The sequence below is a fragment of the Neodiprion pinetum genome, chromosome 3 (assembly GCF_021155775.2).
Source record: "Neodiprion pinetum isolate iyNeoPine1 chromosome 3, iyNeoPine1.2, whole genome shotgun sequence".
In the NCBI taxonomy this organism is placed as follows: domain Eukaryota; kingdom Metazoa; phylum Arthropoda; class Insecta; order Hymenoptera; family Diprionidae; genus Neodiprion; species Neodiprion pinetum.
The window spans coordinates 32242539-32263061 of NC_060234.1; the positions used below are offsets into that span (position 1 = coordinate 32242539).

General features: G+C 41.6%; 1 protein-coding gene across 2 annotated transcripts; it reads left to right on the plus strand.

Annotated features, from left to right (window-relative positions):
• The first annotated feature begins 828 nt into the window (after window positions 1-828).
• On the plus strand, window positions 829-19536 carry Hr39 (nuclear hormone receptor FTZ-F1 beta). Of its 2 annotated transcripts, none has more exons than XM_046619294.2 (7): window positions 829-1004; window positions 11276-11593; window positions 13291-13583; window positions 14594-14962; window positions 15074-16483; window positions 16682-16967; window positions 17125-19536. In XM_046619294.2, the coding sequence occupies exons 2-6, from the start codon at window positions 11443-11445 to the stop codon at window positions 16946-16948; spliced, it is 2490 nt and encodes an 829-aa protein (XP_046475250.1). In that variant the 5' UTR covers window positions 829-1004; window positions 11276-11442; the 3' UTR covers window positions 16949-16967; window positions 17125-19536. The 2 variants fall into 2 exon arrangements, with proteins under 2 accessions (XP_046475250.1, XP_046475251.1); XM_046619295.2 differs by lacking the exon at window positions 829-1004 and adding an exon at window positions 6114-6538.
• The last annotated feature ends 987 nt before the right edge of the window (window positions 19537-20523 follow it).

Genomic DNA, 20523 nt, shown 5'->3' on the forward strand with positions numbered 1-20523 from the left:
GATCGAGATTATTTATATTAATTGAAGAGTAAAAATGTCGTAAATAAAATAAAATCGGTGTGGTTTATTCAAATATTCCAATAATACATCGATGAACAGCAGTAACGATACGTACAATTTTCTTCCGGAATGAATTACAATAAATCTTACATCGTTAGGTACGATAATGACGTAAGTATTCCCGTATCAAGCAATTTACTAAACCATTGAATTTATCTAATTTTCGAATCATCGTGGAACTTGCAGACTCAGAATTCAAATTGAATATTCGAAATAGTGCCACGTCGAACGAATGACGCGGATAATTTATCCGTCGAAAACTTAGCCGAGTCCAGAGAATAACCTCTGAAGACAAGTAAGCAACCCTTCGGCTCGTGGGGGTTGTCGAACTCATGAAAATCTATGTATACAAAACTACCTTGTACGAAATACGAAGTGTCCGAGATTTATAGTTCATTGTAAACCATCGCCGGCTGCAACTCCGAATCATTTACGCACAACGCGCGCTCGTCCTTTCGTACCGCAGTTTCGTTCATCGTCGGTTATTCATTTCGGCTCCCCGTTGTTTTTTATTTCCGTCTAATCGATAGGTCGCGCGTAGTTGGCGAAACGGAGCAGACGTTGTCTATGGTCAGTAAACCCCGGTGGCTGCGTAAAGGCCGCGGGGTGAGAATGAAGGGTTGTTTGAAGTCGCGACGAGTACGATGTTTTCCGAATGAACGTACGAGGAGCGAAGGGAGCCGGCGTTAAGTGCCGGTTGGAGCTGCCCCCTGCCGGCAATGCACTGTACTATCTTTGCCCGTGGTACTATAGGTTCCCCTGTGCGCGAGGCTTGTAACTTGTAACGTGAAGGTGTGCCTAGCCTGGATGGCCTGTTACCTGCTGTAGTACAGGGACAGCGTATTGTGAAAGTGCTGTGTGCGTTCTCCGAAAGAGAGTCGTCGGAACCGATCGCGGACTAGGATATTCCTGTGGTTTTCGCGAGACATCATCCGGAGCATGAGGTGAGTTTAACGATATCAAAGGTGCGTCTCGCGACGCGTTTTCGAACAACGACGAGACATCAAATGTCCAGAGAGAGCGGTATTAATAGGGTTAGCGAGTGGACAGAGGTTATGTTTCGCATCTCATCTCCCCACTCCGGGTTGCCCTCTGGAACCAGAATCACGGCACTTTGTCTCTCGGGTATATTCTTCCGATCGACCAGGTTGTCAACGATCTACGTATGTACCTATTTTAAACGTTTCGAACGGAGAAACGTAGCGAGTCCTCGGAGTATCATGAGTGGATCATTCGACAGCCGCGCACGACGAGGGGAATCGAGTCGTCGTCGTCTGGCGAGGTATCGCGAGCGCACCTGACCGATTCTTTTTTGTTTTTGCTCGAGCCGCCGCGCTGCGGTCCGTTTCATAACTGCCCGGGCTGCTGCTGGCACTTTCATACATGTTTCGCAAACAATCCGTTTGCTTTGTAGCTCGCTGTTGCCGCCGCCGCCGCTGCTGCTGTTGCTGCTGCTGCTTCTGCTTCTGGCTATACCGCAATTTCATATTTGTTATATACGCGAACCGCGCCGACGGATTCGACGACTATCGAAGAGTTGATACCACCTCGTTTATAAAATTATACTACTAATACCACCGCGTAAATTTCTCCTTACTCGCAAGCTATGCATACGTGTGATATCGTGTACGTTACTTCTCTCTCTTTCTCTCTCTCTCTCTCTCTCTCTCTCTCTCTCTCTATCTATATATCTGTCTATCTGTCTCTCCCTCTCGCTCTCTTTTACCTCGCACACGTTGGCCTCCTTCAATTTAACGTTTGTATAAACAGAATGCGAATACGACGAATAGGAGCAACTCGGCAAAGTTAGACGGAGACAGGTTTCGCTCGAAAGTCGAGTATTAACATGCGAGGAAATGAGACGGCTTGTTGATATTTCGGCGCGCAGGCTTCTGGCTTGACACTTGACAGCGCGGCCGGCCTTGAGCCTCCCCTTTCCTCTCCGCCGTCCCCGTCCCCTTCGCCTATCTCTATCTCTCTCCGTTCCCCGGCCTCTTTATGCCCTCCTCTTCCCCCGCCGCCTCGTCCTCGCGACCCCCAAATCACCTTACGCCTTTTATCTTATCCTCAGCGGTAAAACTACTGACCGCAGCGAGCGAGGCTTCGTCACAGCGGCTATACCAGGAAAGAATAATGTCGCATACCTCAACCGACTCCCCCGACCACCTTTCAAAAAATCAGTAATCTTTTTCCACACCCGATTCAGCGTTTTATACGCACGTCGGCGTACGATAGTCATAGATCTGTATTTCACCGGTGAAATGATTCATTTTCTCTCCTCAAGGGTTTCGAGAACGCTCATAATTCAAGCCAATACACTCGGAATACTATTTACACGACATAGTTCGATTTGGCCGATATTATACTTATAGTCACGGCGCGCTGGATGGCAAACATTTCGATTAGAAACAGCTTATCTGAAAGACGCTGATTCACGAGTTAATACCCGATCGGCTAAAACTCTCGTATACCTAGACGATAAAGCGAGCAACGTGTTCGCGGTGGCTCGCACCTCCTTCTCCTCTGCATCAAACCCAACCCAACAGAACCCAACCCGAGCCAAGAATTGCGTCAACGATTTTTCCGACGATTTAAAAAATTCCTACACGGTATGCGATAAATTTTATATTACACACTCGGGAGTTGAGGAATGGGCAAACGCATATATCGACTCCGAGGAGGAAGGGACCCGCGATGCAGGAGTGCCTCTTTCGGTCTCTCTTCTCTCGATCCTTGAGATGCGGATAAACCTCCGTAGGCTTATGAATATGGATGAAAAACCTTTCTCGACGCAGTGCAGCCCGGACCGCACCTCGCTGCTCATTCACTCGCTCGCTCGCTCGCTCTCCAACGCGTTCTTATAACACGCGGAGCTCAAGTTTTACCTGCGCTATGCCGCGCGATGGTATGCAGCAGTTATGTGTTGTAAGCATATTACGGGATGGAGTTGATCGTAACCCCGCTGGCCGCACGCGCGACGGGCTTTCTTTTTAGAAGACCAAAACCGATACTAGATTCACCTTCCGCATCGGAGTTCGCTGCTGCACCTCGTCGACTCGAAGCGAAAACTTTTTGGAATAAAAGATGTACACCTACCCGCCAAGTTGGACGTCACGACGTCGATTCCGCACCGCGTTAATAGTTTTCCACGCTTTCCTGAGAATATTCGAGTGCCCTTTAACGCGTTCGTGAATCTTTTTTCTCTACCCTCGTTCGCTCGGCTAGTACTCGTTAGTTGGCTCGGTATTTACCGTGCGGTATATCCTAACCCGACGTAATGTAGCGGATCGAGCACGGCGGTCGGCGCCCGTTTCTTGGCGAGCATGTAACTGTATTTTCTCCATGGTACCCGCTGCCAACGACGACGACGATGACGACGATGACGGCGACTCCGACGACGACCTTCTCTGCAGCGGTTACCAACAGTTTACGCTTAACGCTGATGCATAGTCAGTCGGCGTGGCGGCGCGTGGTCAGTCACCAACTTGTAGGTACACACCTATTCATCATCTAGCCGAGCTTTACGCGTCTGCGGCGAGCTGCGAGATCGTTTCGTTCTGCGCGATATTTTAATTTTTAATAATGCAAATAAAACAAACGTTCCGTCGCGCCCGGCATCAGGCGTTGAAAATAATGAATCCCCGCACTGATCAAATCGTACATCTGTCCACTTTTTATTTTTCGTAAACGATAAAAAGTCTGCCCAATGCCAGATCAGTGTCTCAATCTTTTTATCTACGAGACTATGGGCAACGCACTACAAAGTCCAGACCTAAACAAGTTTTGCCAATTTTTTGTTTGCATACCTTCGTAGACAAAATCGAAATTAATCATATTTTAGTGTAATGTTTTTTCTTCTTTACTTTTCTTACGCATGTGTTTTATAACATTTTATCAGCATTCAAATCGACCGTTTATAAATTATACATACCTGATTTCCATATTGAGAAACAATCTACCTTACTTAGCTATTAAGAAGTTGCGTTTTACAACATCGCGCTGTAGTATAAAAATTTTGAACATTTCACAAGATGAGGCATCTATATGTTAATGGATAGCGCATACGCATCGGAATCGTAATTTCGGAATATTTTCTGTGACGTTATTATATTCAGGATTAAATGCCCAAAAAATCCAAACAACCGGACGAAAGTACTCGGCCGGACGCTGAATTGGTACGCTCCCCAACAGGTTGCTTCACCGTCGTCTTCTTCCATACTTGGCCACAGATTAAATATTATCGATAAAACATGTGGCCCATATGCAAGTATACAGATGCGATTAACTATCAAAATTGAACAAGTCTAAATCCGTGATTTAATCCCCAAACTGCATATCTATAAAAATGTCACACTGTGCAATCGTCGTACGTAACGATGATTTTTCCTATATTTACGTGCGCACGTATGAATCTAATATATACCAATCTAATGCGTGTATCGTTAAAATTGAAAGGCCAACGTACAATACATTATCGTTAAATTGGCGAATTGCTGCGTGCGAAGCACCGTAGCAGCGCCCAAGTTGCTTTTTTGCCGCTTTTTAATTCTTGGTTCTCTCATTTCTTACCCTGCCTCGCCGCGCCGCGGAGGCTGTGAGCGTAAGACTGAATGATCTCGATAAATCTGTCACTAACTGTATCCGTGAAACACCGCACACATGCAACGTAAGTCTACGCGTCTACCCCAGGAGTTCAGAGCTCCGAGTTCTTATACCTACACTGCAGCTCGCCGCGTGTGTATGTGTGTACCGTGATCATTTCCTTGGCACCCTTCCAACCTATACGAAATTTTTATTATACACACAAACCTGTCTACTACCTACCATCCCTCGAATCGGCACCATTAATCACCTAATAAAATCCACTATCTATACATACATGTAGGTACGCACACGGATATAGGTACACAAGTAAAAACAAGACGACGACACGAGGCTTGTGCGAAACAAAAATTTAATGTTGCACGCTACATTCGTCCTCGCAACGTATATATATATATGTATACAAACATACACACACTTATAAGCATTTGCACCTTTGTTATCTTCGCTAAGAGTTTACTTACTCACGAGAAAGCATTTTGCTTTACTCCCCGAGAAAACGACGACAGAGGAAATCATGAGAAATTCGGCGCTTCCCTGCTGCAGCGGCTCGCCGTACCAAAGAAATTAATCGCGGTCATTCCCGGGCAGGAAGGGGAGAGAGTAGAGGATGAGTCTCATGCACGGAGTGACCGGGGCAACCGTTCGGTTTGCAGACTCTGCTGTGCAACGCTGCAACGTGCGGTTTAAGGTGGTGCCGCGTTATGGGACGCCCTTCTTTCCTCCTCCCTTCTCCTCCTCCTCCTCTTCTTTTTACAGGTTGTGGTACCTTGCGACGACTCCCTCAGGTAGCCTCTCCGTGGTGCAAGAGGACGGAACTTTAGGGCCATGCAGCAGCCGCAAGTGGATTCTCCGTGACGAACTTACGGCCGCGGAGCAGACGAATGCTCGACACCCCGGCGCGTAGTTGACTCGACCAAGTCAGTCGGCTACCTCCTCGCCTTGTGGTGGCTATCGTGCGACATCGTCGCGCTTCTGACTCTCGTCGATATTACAAGTCGCCTATGCCCCGCGTTTCTTTTTTTTTCCTTTTCCTCAACCTCTTACACCTCTATTTATCGGCATACAGGTGACTGGTTTGATAATTATTTTTCCCGGGGCGGGGAGGAACCCGAGGCTGTGGTGCAAAAGTTTTTTCGCTCTTTCGCGAATCCGTAATCGTGCTCTTGAAACGGAATGTACCGAGTACGGAATCCGATGAATACCAAATGTAGATAACAAGGTTTCAATTGAATTGTGTTATAGCTACAAGTGTTTCTCAGTTATGAAACTTGAAAATTGTATCGTTGCTGTTTGACAACGTCAATTGTTGAAAAGTTCGAACAATATTATTCAGTTATAAGAGTGCTACGGTATTATACGATAGTTGACCATTAAAGCTTTCAAATCACAGTAGTGCAATCAACAGCAGGAAACAAAGGAAAAGATAACAGACAATTCGCGTTTTTTTTTTTTGATTCTTTTTTACTTTACCGTCGTCATTATAATTATCGTTTTGGGAGATACCATTATACGTATACGTGCACGTTTTTAAAAAGTGTACCTGTGTCTAAAGTGTACGGCCTAGAAATGCAAATAATTAACGTGCAATTATAGTGTATCAAGATATACGGAATACAGTCATTCTAACGGCAAGGATTACAAAGGACAACGTCGTACATCGCGAAGCAAGTGGACAGTGTGGCACAAGTAGGAACTCGAGTTTGTCGACGTTCGAAAAGTATTTTAAAAAAAGTAATAATGGACATTGCATGATGTATGTTCATATACTGGAGATATAACGAGTGATAATTCCTACGTGATCTGGATCATGTAACATATATATTATACACTTATCGGGACATATCTTACGTATTTCTACAGATTACGTACACAGGTAATAAAAATTATTCCTATGTTTACTGCAGCCATTGAGAATTTATGTACGTACACACAAATAAAAAATAGGCATACCCTAATTTTATCAATATTTGAAATCCGAGATTAAGGCAATTTCGAACGAACGATCTTTATCGAGATATCGGTGTGCAGGGCTTCACATGTATTTGAACGGAACGGAAATCTCGAATCCAATCAGGAACCGGTTCCTTTCCACATGTGTTCGAACGGATCCGCGTTACGAGAATAATAATTTCAATTGGTATCGCCGGTTAGTTGTAATATGTATATGCCTACCTATCTCTCGCTTGAATATACATGTACATGTGTATTGTATGGTGGAATAAAGATATGCAGTAGTTGCGGCAAGCAAGGCCCGGCACCACTCGGTGAAAGGAAAACAGACATATCTCGTATAACAAGTATGCGCAAGACGTGAGGAGGGACGTTAGTATTTTACACCTATAATGCTAGGTATTTAGCATACATACATACTACATTCGAAGGAGTCCACTCCAAAATTAGAAACGACCTTACAGGCTTCGTTTGACGTAAGAATTACCAACATTCGACGAGGATTACGTTCCCCGCGCGTTCACGTGAAAACTACCGGCGCAAGTTCCATGAATTCATTGAATATTTCTTCTCTCGCCTCTCCTTCCCCCTCTTCCTCTCATCTCCTTTTTTTTCTTTTCTTTTTTCTTCCTCTTTACACAAAGATTTCGCATATCTGCCGACAGGGAATTCGAATATACCGACGCAGGTTCGACGCGTGCATACAAGTGGGAAGCCTGTCGTCGGAAACTAATAAAGGTATCAGACAGTTTCCACTCTATAGAAATTTCACGGAACCGTGGTGGTTCGCCGCGACGCGACCTGAGAGCACGTGTTGGCTGGTGGCGCATGCGCGTGACAACCGCCCTTAAAATAGAGCAAGTTCGCTCGCGAACGTTTCCGGTCATTGACCTTTCGTTCGTCTATACTCTCTCCGTGTACATGCGGACGCACGGACACATCCAGCCAACCGTACACGCGTATGACTGCGGTGCATCGTTGTTATGCCTAGGACGTGTGTACATACGCTGATGCACGTGCTGCAGAGGTGTACAAATGCACATGCGAGTCGTGTACAATACTCAGTGCCTGTTCGGGATGAAGTGCACAGTCTTCGTCGGTAAACGTTCCGCCGGCTTTATTCCCTTTCACCGCCATACAAGCTTCGATTTGTCAATCTATAAAGATTATACTCCTACAAAATTTCAACAATCAATAATCTTTCACCGCCAATATCTATCTATATCAGACATATTTCAGCCTCTACATTGAGCGTAACGATAGCACGATATCCCCGTGTGCATGTACATACATACTCTGCTTCATCGTAGGCAGACAGACACCCACACGTACGGGTACGCTGCAAGTAATTAACGGGCATCCGAGCATCGTTGACAACAGTTTTCCGTCCCGCGTTACGGGGGGGGATAAATAGTCTTGAAAGCTCGACGGCGATTGGTCACCGTGGTTCCGTCGGGGGTTCGAGGGGGTGTTCAAGAGGGTAGGGCGACCGGTCTAGTCTCCGGACTCCGGAGTCTGACTCAAGTGGCGGCTCGTCGAGGTGGGGATAGGAGACCTTGAGCGGCGTCACGTGACCCTAAGGTGCATGGGGTAGGGCGACGAGGGCCTTGACCTTACCGGCTTGGGAAGAGACTGACTTACTACTGCCGCGTCGAAAAACGTCGGTCTTTGCAACGGAACCCCTCTTAGAGGCGCGGGTTGTGCTCGACGTCGGTCGGGATGGATTGATAACGAGCGAAGGGAAGGGCACGGAGGGATACCTCGATGGGGGGGGGGGGGGGGGGGGGTCGACGCGTAGGATAACGTGACTGACTGACTCCGACTCTACCCACCGTCATGGATATATTATATGTTCTTTGTTTGTTGTGTGCCGTCAATTCGCGCGAATGACTGCCCCGCGTGCATGCATACGCGCGTATCGAATACCTTGTATATATATACAGTAGGTATACGTTTGCGTGCGTATTAAACCCTCTGTGATAAACTTTGTGTGGTTGCCTTTCACAATACAGTATATTATGCCTTTGTACACTGCAGCTTATTACATAGTTTTACTAAAATACATGTGCTGCTGTGGCATATGTTTCGATACAAATCTATACAAACTCGTTAACACCGTTTCTGCATATTAAAGACCGTATGTAATACTATTGTATTTTACGTCTACGTTACATTACAGGTATATACATTATACGTATATACATGGAAACACCTTTCAACTCACAGAAATTTTACGGAACGATCGTTGTACTGTAAATGTATGTATGTGTGTATGTGTGTAGGTGTACACACTATTGTATACATACTATTCCCGAGAGACAAAGGAGGTACCGCTATTGCGTCACCTTTTTTCGTCTTACTTTTTTATACGTTTACATTAAGCCCAGAGAGGCGGGATCATGGCAGTTGCGCCAAATATAAACTCTATATCTATCGGTTATTTGATCTGATTTTTTGTCATTGCGTATTCGTATAGGTATAATGTATGTAAGCGTACGGATCAAGAATTTTTAATGCCAAAGCTGATTTATACAGTATAAGATATATATATCAGCTAAGGTGTTCGCTGAAATCGTAGAATGATTATGTCATGGAATTTGGCAGTTTCATACCTACGACGAAAACGACACCTGGAAATATAAGAGAATTTTGTGTACCGCCTGATATTTGTAAAAAAATTTATCTCGCGCGATTCATCAAATTTATTAGAAGCAAATGAATTCTTCTTTTTTCTCTCTTTTTTTCGTATTTTCGGTTAACTTTCATTTGTTACGTAATGATTATCAAGACGGAGAAAGTATATTACACGTGTTTATGTATTAATTTTTATCAGGATCCGCGAAAACCGGGATTAGCCGTGAAATTTCCTAGGTCGAACATCTTGAGCGAACACCAGATTCCGATTGTTGGACGACCAACAAAATATTACCGTCCATTTAATTATCCGCATGTATGGATGCCCGTGAAGTTTACATGCATAGGTACATTATTACACCTATACCTAGTGAATAAAAGAGGTGCAGCTTGGAAAAGTCGGGTATGCGAGTGCAGTTGGACTTGACGAGTATGCGACACGGTGGTGCAGGCTTATATATACGTATGTAAGCTGTATAAGCCGAGTAACAGGACGAGATCAAAGCCTAAGGCCTGCCAGGAATGCAGGTCCTGTGATTATCTACTTATTTTGTCAATAAATAAAAACCGCAAAAACAGGTTCCCATTCCCGCGCAACTCCATCGCACCGACAACGGTACGTATAAGACGACGACGCTGCTTCTGGCACTCCCCGCTTCTCTTCTTCTTCGCGCGGCTAAATTTCCCTGCAGGCAATCGATTTTCGAAACATACTTTTTTAGCAATCTTTGCCCGGGAACTTGTTTCGTCTCATCGATTCCCCTCCACCTCATCCTCCTCATCCTCCTCATCCTCATCCTCGTCAACACTTTCCTTCTCGCTCTGGTACGCTTCGAGTGCCATATTATACACGCTCGAATTCATCCTTGTTCGACCTACGCAAGCGCGCACGTTTTCCGTAGAGGCTAGGAGACACCTATGCCTGTAAGAATGTACGTGTATTCAAAGTACGCGTAATATACGCTCGCGGATCCCTCCCTCCCTCCATCCACGCGACGCCGCGATCTCTTTCTCTTTCTTCGCGTCGCTGATCTTTCGTCTCTCTCATTCGTTACATGCGTCATATCTGGCAACTTTTTATGTAGGCCGTTGGCGGCACAAATGTACAAACGTACAAACGAATATACGTATATCTATCTCGACTCCGCCGGTGTGTGCCCCGGGTATTTATATTTAACCAACCGACACTTGCCATGTGCGTGTCCTCTTCCGCGCGAAGGTCGTCTGGCACCGGAAGTGGGCCGGCCTTGCGGGACGACCGTTATACTCCGGAAGTTATACTCTCCCGTAAAGCCTGTAACTCTTTTCTACACCATATATTCCGAAAGTTTACGTACCCACATTACCCTCGTTGTATGTACTGTATAGGCTTACGTTGGAGGTAATTGCAGGGGATACGGAAAAGTTCGTTAAGGAACGATGCGCGTGATGTTGTTGCCCGCTGACCAACACATTAAATTCAATATTACGGTTATACGTTTTAATTTCAAAATGATTTCTGTTCTGCAGGTTCGGTTTGTTAGGGTGATAAGATATTTATTAATTTACGAACGCATTTTATCTTTGCACAAGTACGTGTCGTTTTATGATTAATTTTTGATTGAAATATCCTCTACGAAACCATCTAATATATTAAGTTAATTTGTAGAAATAATTCTATTTAATAATTTTATAGTTCAATTCCGTTGTAACGTACATGACATCATTCACTCCTTGCGAAATGAAGTTGACGTTTGTATAAATTCGTCCTTGATATATGAGAGAAAGGTTATTCTCGTTTCAGGACTTTCTTTTTCACCGTTCGCGAAATTATACAGCGCAATTATATATAGTCGGGGAGAAATGATTGTCGAAGTATATAAGCAACTTTCTTCGATCTGATGAACAAATGTTGATTTACTGTAAAGCAAAACTTGGCTGCACTTGCATTTTGCCAGTATGTCTTGAATGTTGGTTTAGTTTTACTGGAAACATTTCACAGAAAACAAGTATATGCTAATGGTACTTTTTATTGTTTCTGTAACAGCGGTTGGATTCTTGGGGTTTTCTCCAATCCGAAATCATCGTAAAGAATTCTCAACCGTCGAACGCGAAGTCTAGCTCAAAAGGACGGCTCAGAATGCTGGGCGTCCCGGCGAGCGTCCACTGGCCCAAAGTCAACGCCAGAATCGCCTGGAGGGAAGCCAGCTGAGAATGTCGGAGCAGAATGGGCCCCCGGAGGGCCCAGGCTGGTGGCCTCCGGCCCAATCCTGGAAGTCGTCGTCAGCCCCTGCACGACCAGAAGCAGGAAAAAACGTATCTGTGACCACCATCAACGTTCCACCAGCCCACGAAATGCATGACGGTAATTTTTCCTTCAACCCAACCTGATTTATAACCCTCTTTTTTATCAAGTCAGTCAGAACACACGCGCGTACCTGTACAGGTATATATACCGATATTTCTTATGCTATACAACGTCTATCGAAGTCCGCGCTTTCAGTGACCGGACATTCCGCGCAACTTTAGCATGCTTCAAATGCCTCGACCCTATATCGATGCGCGATAAAAGTATATTATAAAAATAAAAAGATCGAAAATTTGGTAAACATTTCTCGAATCATAAATCATCTTTGTCTTTTTTCTTTAGCACTAGCAGTTGGCAGTTGCTACAAATAATATTACGGAGAGTAGTTTACGATTAGATTGACGGTGACGCGATCGGCACTATGGTTCGTATGCGACGTTATCTGTTACAGCAATTCCTATCGGCTGCGATCTCTAAACTAGTAGAAGTTTGTCGTCCACTAGTAAAGTAGCCAATCGGAATTTGAAACTCATTGAATACCGATAGCGATACGTAATGAACGTTCGACGAATCGAACACTTAGACAGTGACTTTCATTCCCGATTAGATTCTATCCAAATTTATACGATTAAGAGGTTCAAACTAGCTCCCGATAATTGTAAGCAACGGAAAACATGGAGAGACATGAAAGTTCTTTTTTTTCCGTCCTATATTCTTATCAAACTAATCGAGGCGTACGGGCGAATGCGTTAAACGAGCGTGGCGGGTGTACCGCGGTGAACACCGTAAAGCATGGTGCCCTATGGGTGGAGGCATGGGTGGATTACGTACGTATAACGTACCGATACGTCGGTTAGCAAAAAGTGAAAGAATATTATTGTATAAGGCGACTAGATGTCGGAGGCATGTTTAGTCTTTGAAGCACGTTTCGATCGCACCAACAGGGTACAACAATTATTATGATCAACGTTACCCCCTCACATCCAACACGTCCCGCCCGCGCCCGGCCAGCATGCGATTATTTATTGCCAGGATACCTAATGCCGATTGGAATGTTTTCATTAAACCGCGCCACCGGGAACGGAGCGGGAAACGTGATACTCGATGAAAAAATCACCGGTGCTTTCAAACCGCCTTGAACCTTTTGCGAAACTCAACAGGGTGACAAGAAAATCACGACTCACCAACGGCTGCGCTGGTCCTTCGCAACATGCCTTTGAAAGCTTTTCATTCGTGCTGTTTGGACGACGCGACTCTTATCTTTTCGAATAATTTATTTGCCGCCTTTACCCCTAAATTAGAATCCAATTTGTCCGTAACTGGAAGTGAAGATAAATTAGATTTAAGTAATTTTTTTATAATACAGAGCCGAGATACTGGTAAAAATTAGATAATACAAACGAAGTAAATTGTTAATGAATATTATTATACATGTCTTTGTACGATGGCAACAGTCATATGTACTTAAAAAAAAAATTAATTACAAAAAAAAAAAAAAATGATTTAGATTGTCGGGTCACTGCCTTAATGAAAGGTGAATAACGTCAGATAAACTTGAATAGGTCATTGTCATTACCATAAATTTCAATAAAACTTAGTTTCTTACTTGTCACATAAAACTGGAAAGGAATATATTTTTATTTTCATTCCTGCATCCTATCGTGCATATTGTTTAAATTGTTGTAAAATACCAAATGAATTCCGAATCCACGAAGATGCTTGATAATATTTGGTTACTTATCTATCTCACGCAGGTAAAAATGTTAAGTATTTGGGTGGTCGGAATGGCGTGACGGTGTCCGTTGTGTCCGGATGCGGGACCGGAAACGAACCTGAAGATGACGGAGCGGACAGCGATGGAGAAGTGAGCAAGATCGACTTCCGGGGAGTAAACCTTCGTACTAAGAAGAAGAGGGACGCGCCAGAGGGTCAAGAAAGCGACGCCAGCACCGTGACCGAGGCGATGCTGCAGCAACCAGAACGGCCCATGTCCTGGGAAGGAGAACTTTCCGACCAAGAAATGTCTTCCAATACAATAACTAATCAAGTGCGTGTTTCATTTTCTTAGCTATCCTTAATACAATGCGATTTTATATGAACTCTCAATAATGCCATGTGCCATGTCGTTTTCGTGATTCACTTCCGAATAACGATCTTCTGACTCAGCTCAAGAGTTTCGAGGATACACTCTGAGTCAGAACGTCTGGAATCCGAGGTGAAAATGATGTAATGCAAAGACAGAACGGGCACGTGGTTTAAGTTATTGCTTATTCTTAAGATAGGGTTTCAAGAATTTTCGCGTAACAAATTCTGCACGTGTTGAGAACTAACTGCTTAAAACTTATAAAAAAATTTCGAGAAACATTATCAAATCCGGAAATGTATCGTACATATCGTGATTTTCCAGTAAAAGATCAATGAATACGAAAAATGTTTTTGTCGTATATGATTTTCAGGTTTTGATTTACATTTTATTTATTTATAAATGTGAAACCAGACTTTGAGGTATTGCGATTTCATATGCATTGCTTCGTAATTAAGTGCAAAGGTATTACCTCAGACGTGAAATTTTCATTCAGAATTTTCTATGTAGGTCAAAAGTGCCATACGGTATATGTCCTTGGGCAACCAATGATTAATTTACGGCAAAACACAAGGTTTAATTATGCACTTATGATTAATCGTTAATGATAGTGATGCACATGCGGTTACATCGGTTTTAAAAAGAATCCCGCAGTCAATGTCGTACAGAAATGTTTTCTTCTGTTTGCGTAAGAACAATGTTTATCTGACCAGAATCATAGAGACCTATGTGATAGGATAGTTTGAAATTTTACCTAATAAAAACATAAGCATATTCCTAAAAGTGATAGAATGCTGGTGAAAATTGGTTCATACCAAAATCCATCACAACTCTTCGTAAAGGAATAGTTAATTAATATCGAGCTTCAATCACTATCTCAGAAACTGGCAAGATTGGTACTATTAATGTAAGGTCACCCTTTAAAATAATTCGATAAACAAAGTTGTCATTGATTACAACGCTCGCGGTTTTAGGACCATGAAGAAACTTCAATGGAAGGTGTTCAAGTGTGTAGTGCGAGTCCAGGGCCGACACTTGCGCCACCGGAACCTAAATTCGCAATAAAACTGGAACCAGATTTCCGCTCAAGCCCAGGGCCTCCTTTAGGCCCCCCAAATGAGGTGACCCTATCGACTACCCAACAGCAACATCAACAGCAACAGCACCAACAACAGCAGCAACAGCAACAACTGAATATCGACGGACTTGAACAAACTCAACAAAGTGATTTACCACTTTTAGTTGGAAAGCTGCTGGGAGGATACAACAACGCCACTCCGAATCATAGTCCAGTTCTTAACCCAAGGCACCACCTGACTAAACATAGTCACACAAGATCGCAGGCTAGTATTCTTTATAAAGACCTAATTTCTTACAACATGTCTTTTTCTGTTATAGACTGAAATGAAACTTATCATATTCATACTCAATTTGCCAATCATTGCGATCCATAGGTTCCATCCCCGGATTCGGCGATACATTCGGCGTACAGTGTGTTCAGCTCTCCGACACAAAGCCCGCATGCTGCTCGACACTCGGCACTTGGAGCCGGTAGTCCAGTTCCGTCTTCGTCACTGTCACTTTCGCGTCATAGTTTTAACAATTCCACGTCGTCGCTTTCCTTGTCTCTCTCGCATTCGCTTTCGCGTAACAACTCTGATGCATCCAGTAGCTGCTACAGTTATGGGTCTCTCAGCCCACCAACACATTCACCTGTACAACAGCCAAGACACTCTCATTCTCACACTTCACATCCTCACCATCAAGTAGCCGCTCAGGGCAGCCCCTTACACTTACCAATATCTCATCACTATTCAACGACAAATTCGGAACTTTCCGAGGGGTTGAGCGAGGATCAAGAAGACTGTAAGATAGCACCGGCTGCGGCGGGCATTTCGACCAGGCAACAACTGATCAATAGCCCATGTCCCATTTGTGGTGATAAAATCAGTGGTTTTCACTACGGCATATTTTCTTGCGAATCGTGTAAAGGATTCTTCAAGAGGACTGTCCAGAACAGAAAAAATTATGTCTGCCTTAGAGGGGCTGGCTGTTCGGTTACCGTGGCAACTCGTAAGAAGTGTCCTGCTTGTCGGTTCGAAAAATGCCTTAATATGGGAATGAAATTGGAGGCGATTAGGGAAGACAGAACTCGAGGTGGCAGAAGTACATATCAGTGCAGTTACACACTTCCGGCAAATTTGGTGGGCTGTACTTCTGGCGGATTACCTGGTGATAAAATGGCTGGTGGAACATGCAGTCCCGCTCCTCCTGGATACGAGCATCATCATTCAGCAAGACATCACTCAAACCATTCTCACAAGCAACACGTTGTGCCGCAACTATTGCAAGAAATAATGGACGTAGAACACTTGTGGCATTATAATGACAATGATAGAACGACAAGTGCGCAAAGTAGTAGCAGCAGTAGCAAGTCGGAACAGCCCAGGCCGAGCTCCGCTGGACCACAAAACACCGATCATGATCAACAACACCCACCTAGCAATGCAAACACGAATGCGAATTCTTCGCAGCATCCGGATTTCTTGTCAAACCTGTGCAATATTGCTGATCATCGGCTTTATAAAATTGTTAAGTGGTGCAAAAGCCTGCCCCTGTTCAAAAACATTTCAATTGATGATCAAATTTGCCTTCTGATCAATTCGTGGTGTGAGTTATTATTATTTTCATGCTGCTTTAGAAGCGTGAATACTCCGGGAGAGATTCGAGTCTCGCTGGGAAAGTCAATTACACTTGAACAGGCCAGACAACTAGGTCTGGCTAGCTGCATCGAAAGAATGCTTGCTTTCACCAACAACCTTAGGCGATTGAGAGTGGACCAATATGAGTACGTCGCAATGAAGGTAATATTTTTTAAACTAACGTTATAAACAGCTTTACGAAGTACAATCCGATATTATCATCCGAACGAAATTAGCATACTGTAAAATGATACTTTGCATACTCCGTTCCTAGTCGAATTTAAATAATATTTAATTTATCCGTATATGTTGATGCTCAAAATTTATTGGTGTTTATAAATATTTTTTTTTCAATCTAAGGTAATTGTGCTACTAACTTCTGACACAAGCGAGTTGAAGGAGCCTGAAAAAGTTAGAGCATCACAAGAAAAAGCATTGCAGGCGTTACAACAATATACAATCGCCATGTATCCAGAAATGCCAGCCAAGTTTGGTGAACTTCTTCTCAGGATCCCAGACTTGCAGCGAACATGTCAAGCAGGAAAGGAACTGCTCAGTGCAAAACGGGCTGAAGGAGAGGGCAGTTCATTCAATTTATTGATGGAACTGCTTCGCGGGGACCACTGAGTACTAACCATCACCACAGGTAAATATTGTTGCATATTTTCATTCTGTGTAACTATTGCTCCACTGAGATCGAGTGAAGTTTTGGGACTTTTGAAATGATTAGATCTTCTTTAGTATATTATCTTACCTTCTGAAATACGGAAATAAAATTTAGAGAACCATTTTTTCTCTTATAGATTCCATGCTTATACGGAGTGTTTATAAGCAGATAGAATCGGGTGTGGTATGTAAGGACATTTTTTTAAAGACAAGAGAAATGACTGTAACAAGTAGTCTGTAATAATGTTAGCTCTTGGTGAGGGGGATTATTAGGTTGTTAGAGGACTTAGATAATAATAATATATTTTTTACTGAAATGCTTCCATACAGGGCCTGTATTCCTGCCTTTAAAGTTTAAGTACAGGAGTTTAAGACGGCCTATAGTATGTCCGTATCGTCCAGTGTGCATTCAAGTGAGAGTCCGAGTGCGAGTGATAATATTTGGTCGTGTGAATGATGGAAGAGAGCAAATATGTTTCCAGTGTAATCTTAGAGTTACACTATAATTATGAAACACCAGTATTTCGTACATAATTGCGATTACTTAAAAACAAAGCATAATGTCTTTTATATCCCGGTAAAAATGTACTTAAAATCTATTATCTGTAAGGCTTAATTATTACTACCTTATTTAGTTTTACTATTTCAAGGTATTTCTTACGATACTTTATACATAATTACATAATTAAATATTATATATATTAATATATATATATATACATATATAGGTATATATATATGTTAAACAAAAAAAAGTATATATTATATATTATAGCCTTACCCGGTTTTGATCTGACAATTCAGCTTCAGCTGATTCTTGTTCAGTCGCAGAGTTCCATCCATTATAAAAAAGGTATAATACCAAGACAAAGAAATTTTTAATGTTTCTTAGCATATATCGTGCCAAGTAACTATCGTTAGCAAAAGTCGCATAGCCATTGTGGTTTTGAAAAAATATTCTTAAAAATGATAAGTATATTATATATATATAATATATATAATATATGTATATGTATAAAACTAAATCCAATTGGTACGTTATTTTCACTGTTTCATACCGCATTTATTTATGAACTTTTATAAACTCTTTTTGCATAGTAATTTTTCTTAGACTCGCGGTAACTCTTTAAGTCATCAATGCGAAATATCACAGAGGTTTAACTTCAGTAATGATAATTATTTCACTTTAATGTTGTAGTAATCCGAGTAACATAACAAAACAATTATGAGTAATTGAATATTCAGTTGTAAGTACTCGTCGGTACCTAAGTAAGTACACCCAAAGTAAGACTGCTGTAGGATGGAACTGCTGATTTGTCAGATGAGGCAGATAAATAAAGAAATTCATATTTTATTCTAATCGAATGAAACAGTTACGTACTACTGGCAATATAAGGACCGTCAAGTTCCTTAAATTAAAACAAAAGAGTAAAATTATTACAAAACCAGTATTCATGCAAATGCGAAATGAATTGGTATTAGAATATTCAAAGGAAGTATAGTTTATATAACATGAAGTTATAAAAGAAGAAATGAGTGACAGAAATAATGTGTATATAGAAAGTGGTGTCATGTTGAACAAGCAAAAGAAGTGCGCGTGTGAACATGTTGTAGCCATAAGATAGTTTTTGCCTGTTGAATTGTGTCTATTCTATATTTATATTTGATAATAATTATTTCTACATACTTCATTACTACACATAGTGCGGATCGTTATTTTATTTTTTGTTTAATTTTTTTTTAATAAAGTTAATAGGTAAAACTATTTATAAATTCTTTTCATGACGGAGGTGGCAATAAACTCGAGCTATAAACTGGTGTTTTGGGAAACAATACTTGTTATATCGACACACGGTAAATGAGTATTATTCATTAATCAATTAATTTTATTCCAAGTGAAAATGGCGGCTACAAGCAGCTATTTATTAAAGTTATTGTACAACAAAATATGATTAACAAACGGAGCTCCGAATAGATTCGTTTGCACTCATATTTAAGTTCGATACCTGTAAAGACGTACATATTTGAAGAGAAAATAGATCCATCGTTTAAAAAATTGTATGAAAGAATTGAATGGAGAGGGAAGAGGGGGGGGATAATGCCAGTGATGACAATATTAAGGCAAAATTATGTGAAAATAAATTGATATTCAAAGAGCTTAAATACAACAGACTGTACTGACAATTATATTATATCTTTACAAACTAATATAAACATTAGATACCAATACGAAATAAAAATGGAGTAAATGCTATAATGTTGAACAGACAATATTATAGTATAATATCATAGATACTCACGTATAGTATTCCTTGTCGATATCAAAAATTGACATTCTGGAAGAAAGAAAAACAACAAACTCCACAAAAATATTTAAAGCCACATAATGTATGCGATAAGAATGATGAAATACAGAACCCATAAATGACCATAAAAATATTCCATTCTTAAAATAATACTAATAACAAGACGATTCTAGTAAATATATAGAGTAGTTTTATACTTACGATACGAACAATTATTAATGCAAATAAAGCACGTTTTAAGAAGTGTAGTCTTTCCCTATGTTACTTATGTTAAGATTTCGTTAGTAATTTCAAAATTATTGTATCCTGTACACCCTACATTCATCACCTCTTAAGTAATTTTACATACAGTTATGATTCTAACTTTCACATTATTAATCTTATCAAATTCTTTGGTAAGCTCAAAGCAAAACGTGCAGAGTGTAATTTTAGTCTCCTGAAATTGATGAAGAAATTACTGAACACCCAAACAATTTTAACAATGTAGGATATTGCTTGTTACGAATTTCGGACATTATCGTAGCCCGAATGGCGTGTAAACGTTGAATGCAGATAATACCACTTCAAATGTTTCTCTAACTTCCAAAGGAAGCAGTCGCGCGTGTGCTGTGACGTATTTAAAAATGAGGGAAATATAAGCTCTGACAAGATTTGAAAATGAACGGTCATTTTTATAAACAATTTCACTTTAGCTCTTTTATCCATGTTTGTGCTGGAATTTAAATGTTTACACTTCGCATGAAATATGGTTCGTTTTCAATTACAATAAGGTGGCCAATCATTTCCACTAACCTGTCAAATATTTTATTTGTACCTGTCAGATTGACACGTCTTACTTTGATGATGGTAAAAGACACATCGATGTCATACTAGTATACAAAGTACATTCGCACGAGGAGCCGCAAAAGCAGAAATGGCGAGACACATTTTTTACCAATATTATGCTAGAAATGGGATTGGAGACTGAGCTAACTCTCGCAACGGTAGCTACTTACCTGAACTCAATCACGAAATGACATTGACTATCAATTTGCCTTTTCATCATAATATGCTAATTTTTGTCACATATATCAAGAAAAATATTTAATACTTTGTATTTATAAGTACACTGGAATACTTTCATCCCTAAAAACATAACACTTATAGAGTTTGCTACTGTACCAGAAGAACAAATTACAAATGAGATTTTATTTTATAGAATCCTGAAAGCGGATTAATCTTTGTAAAAAT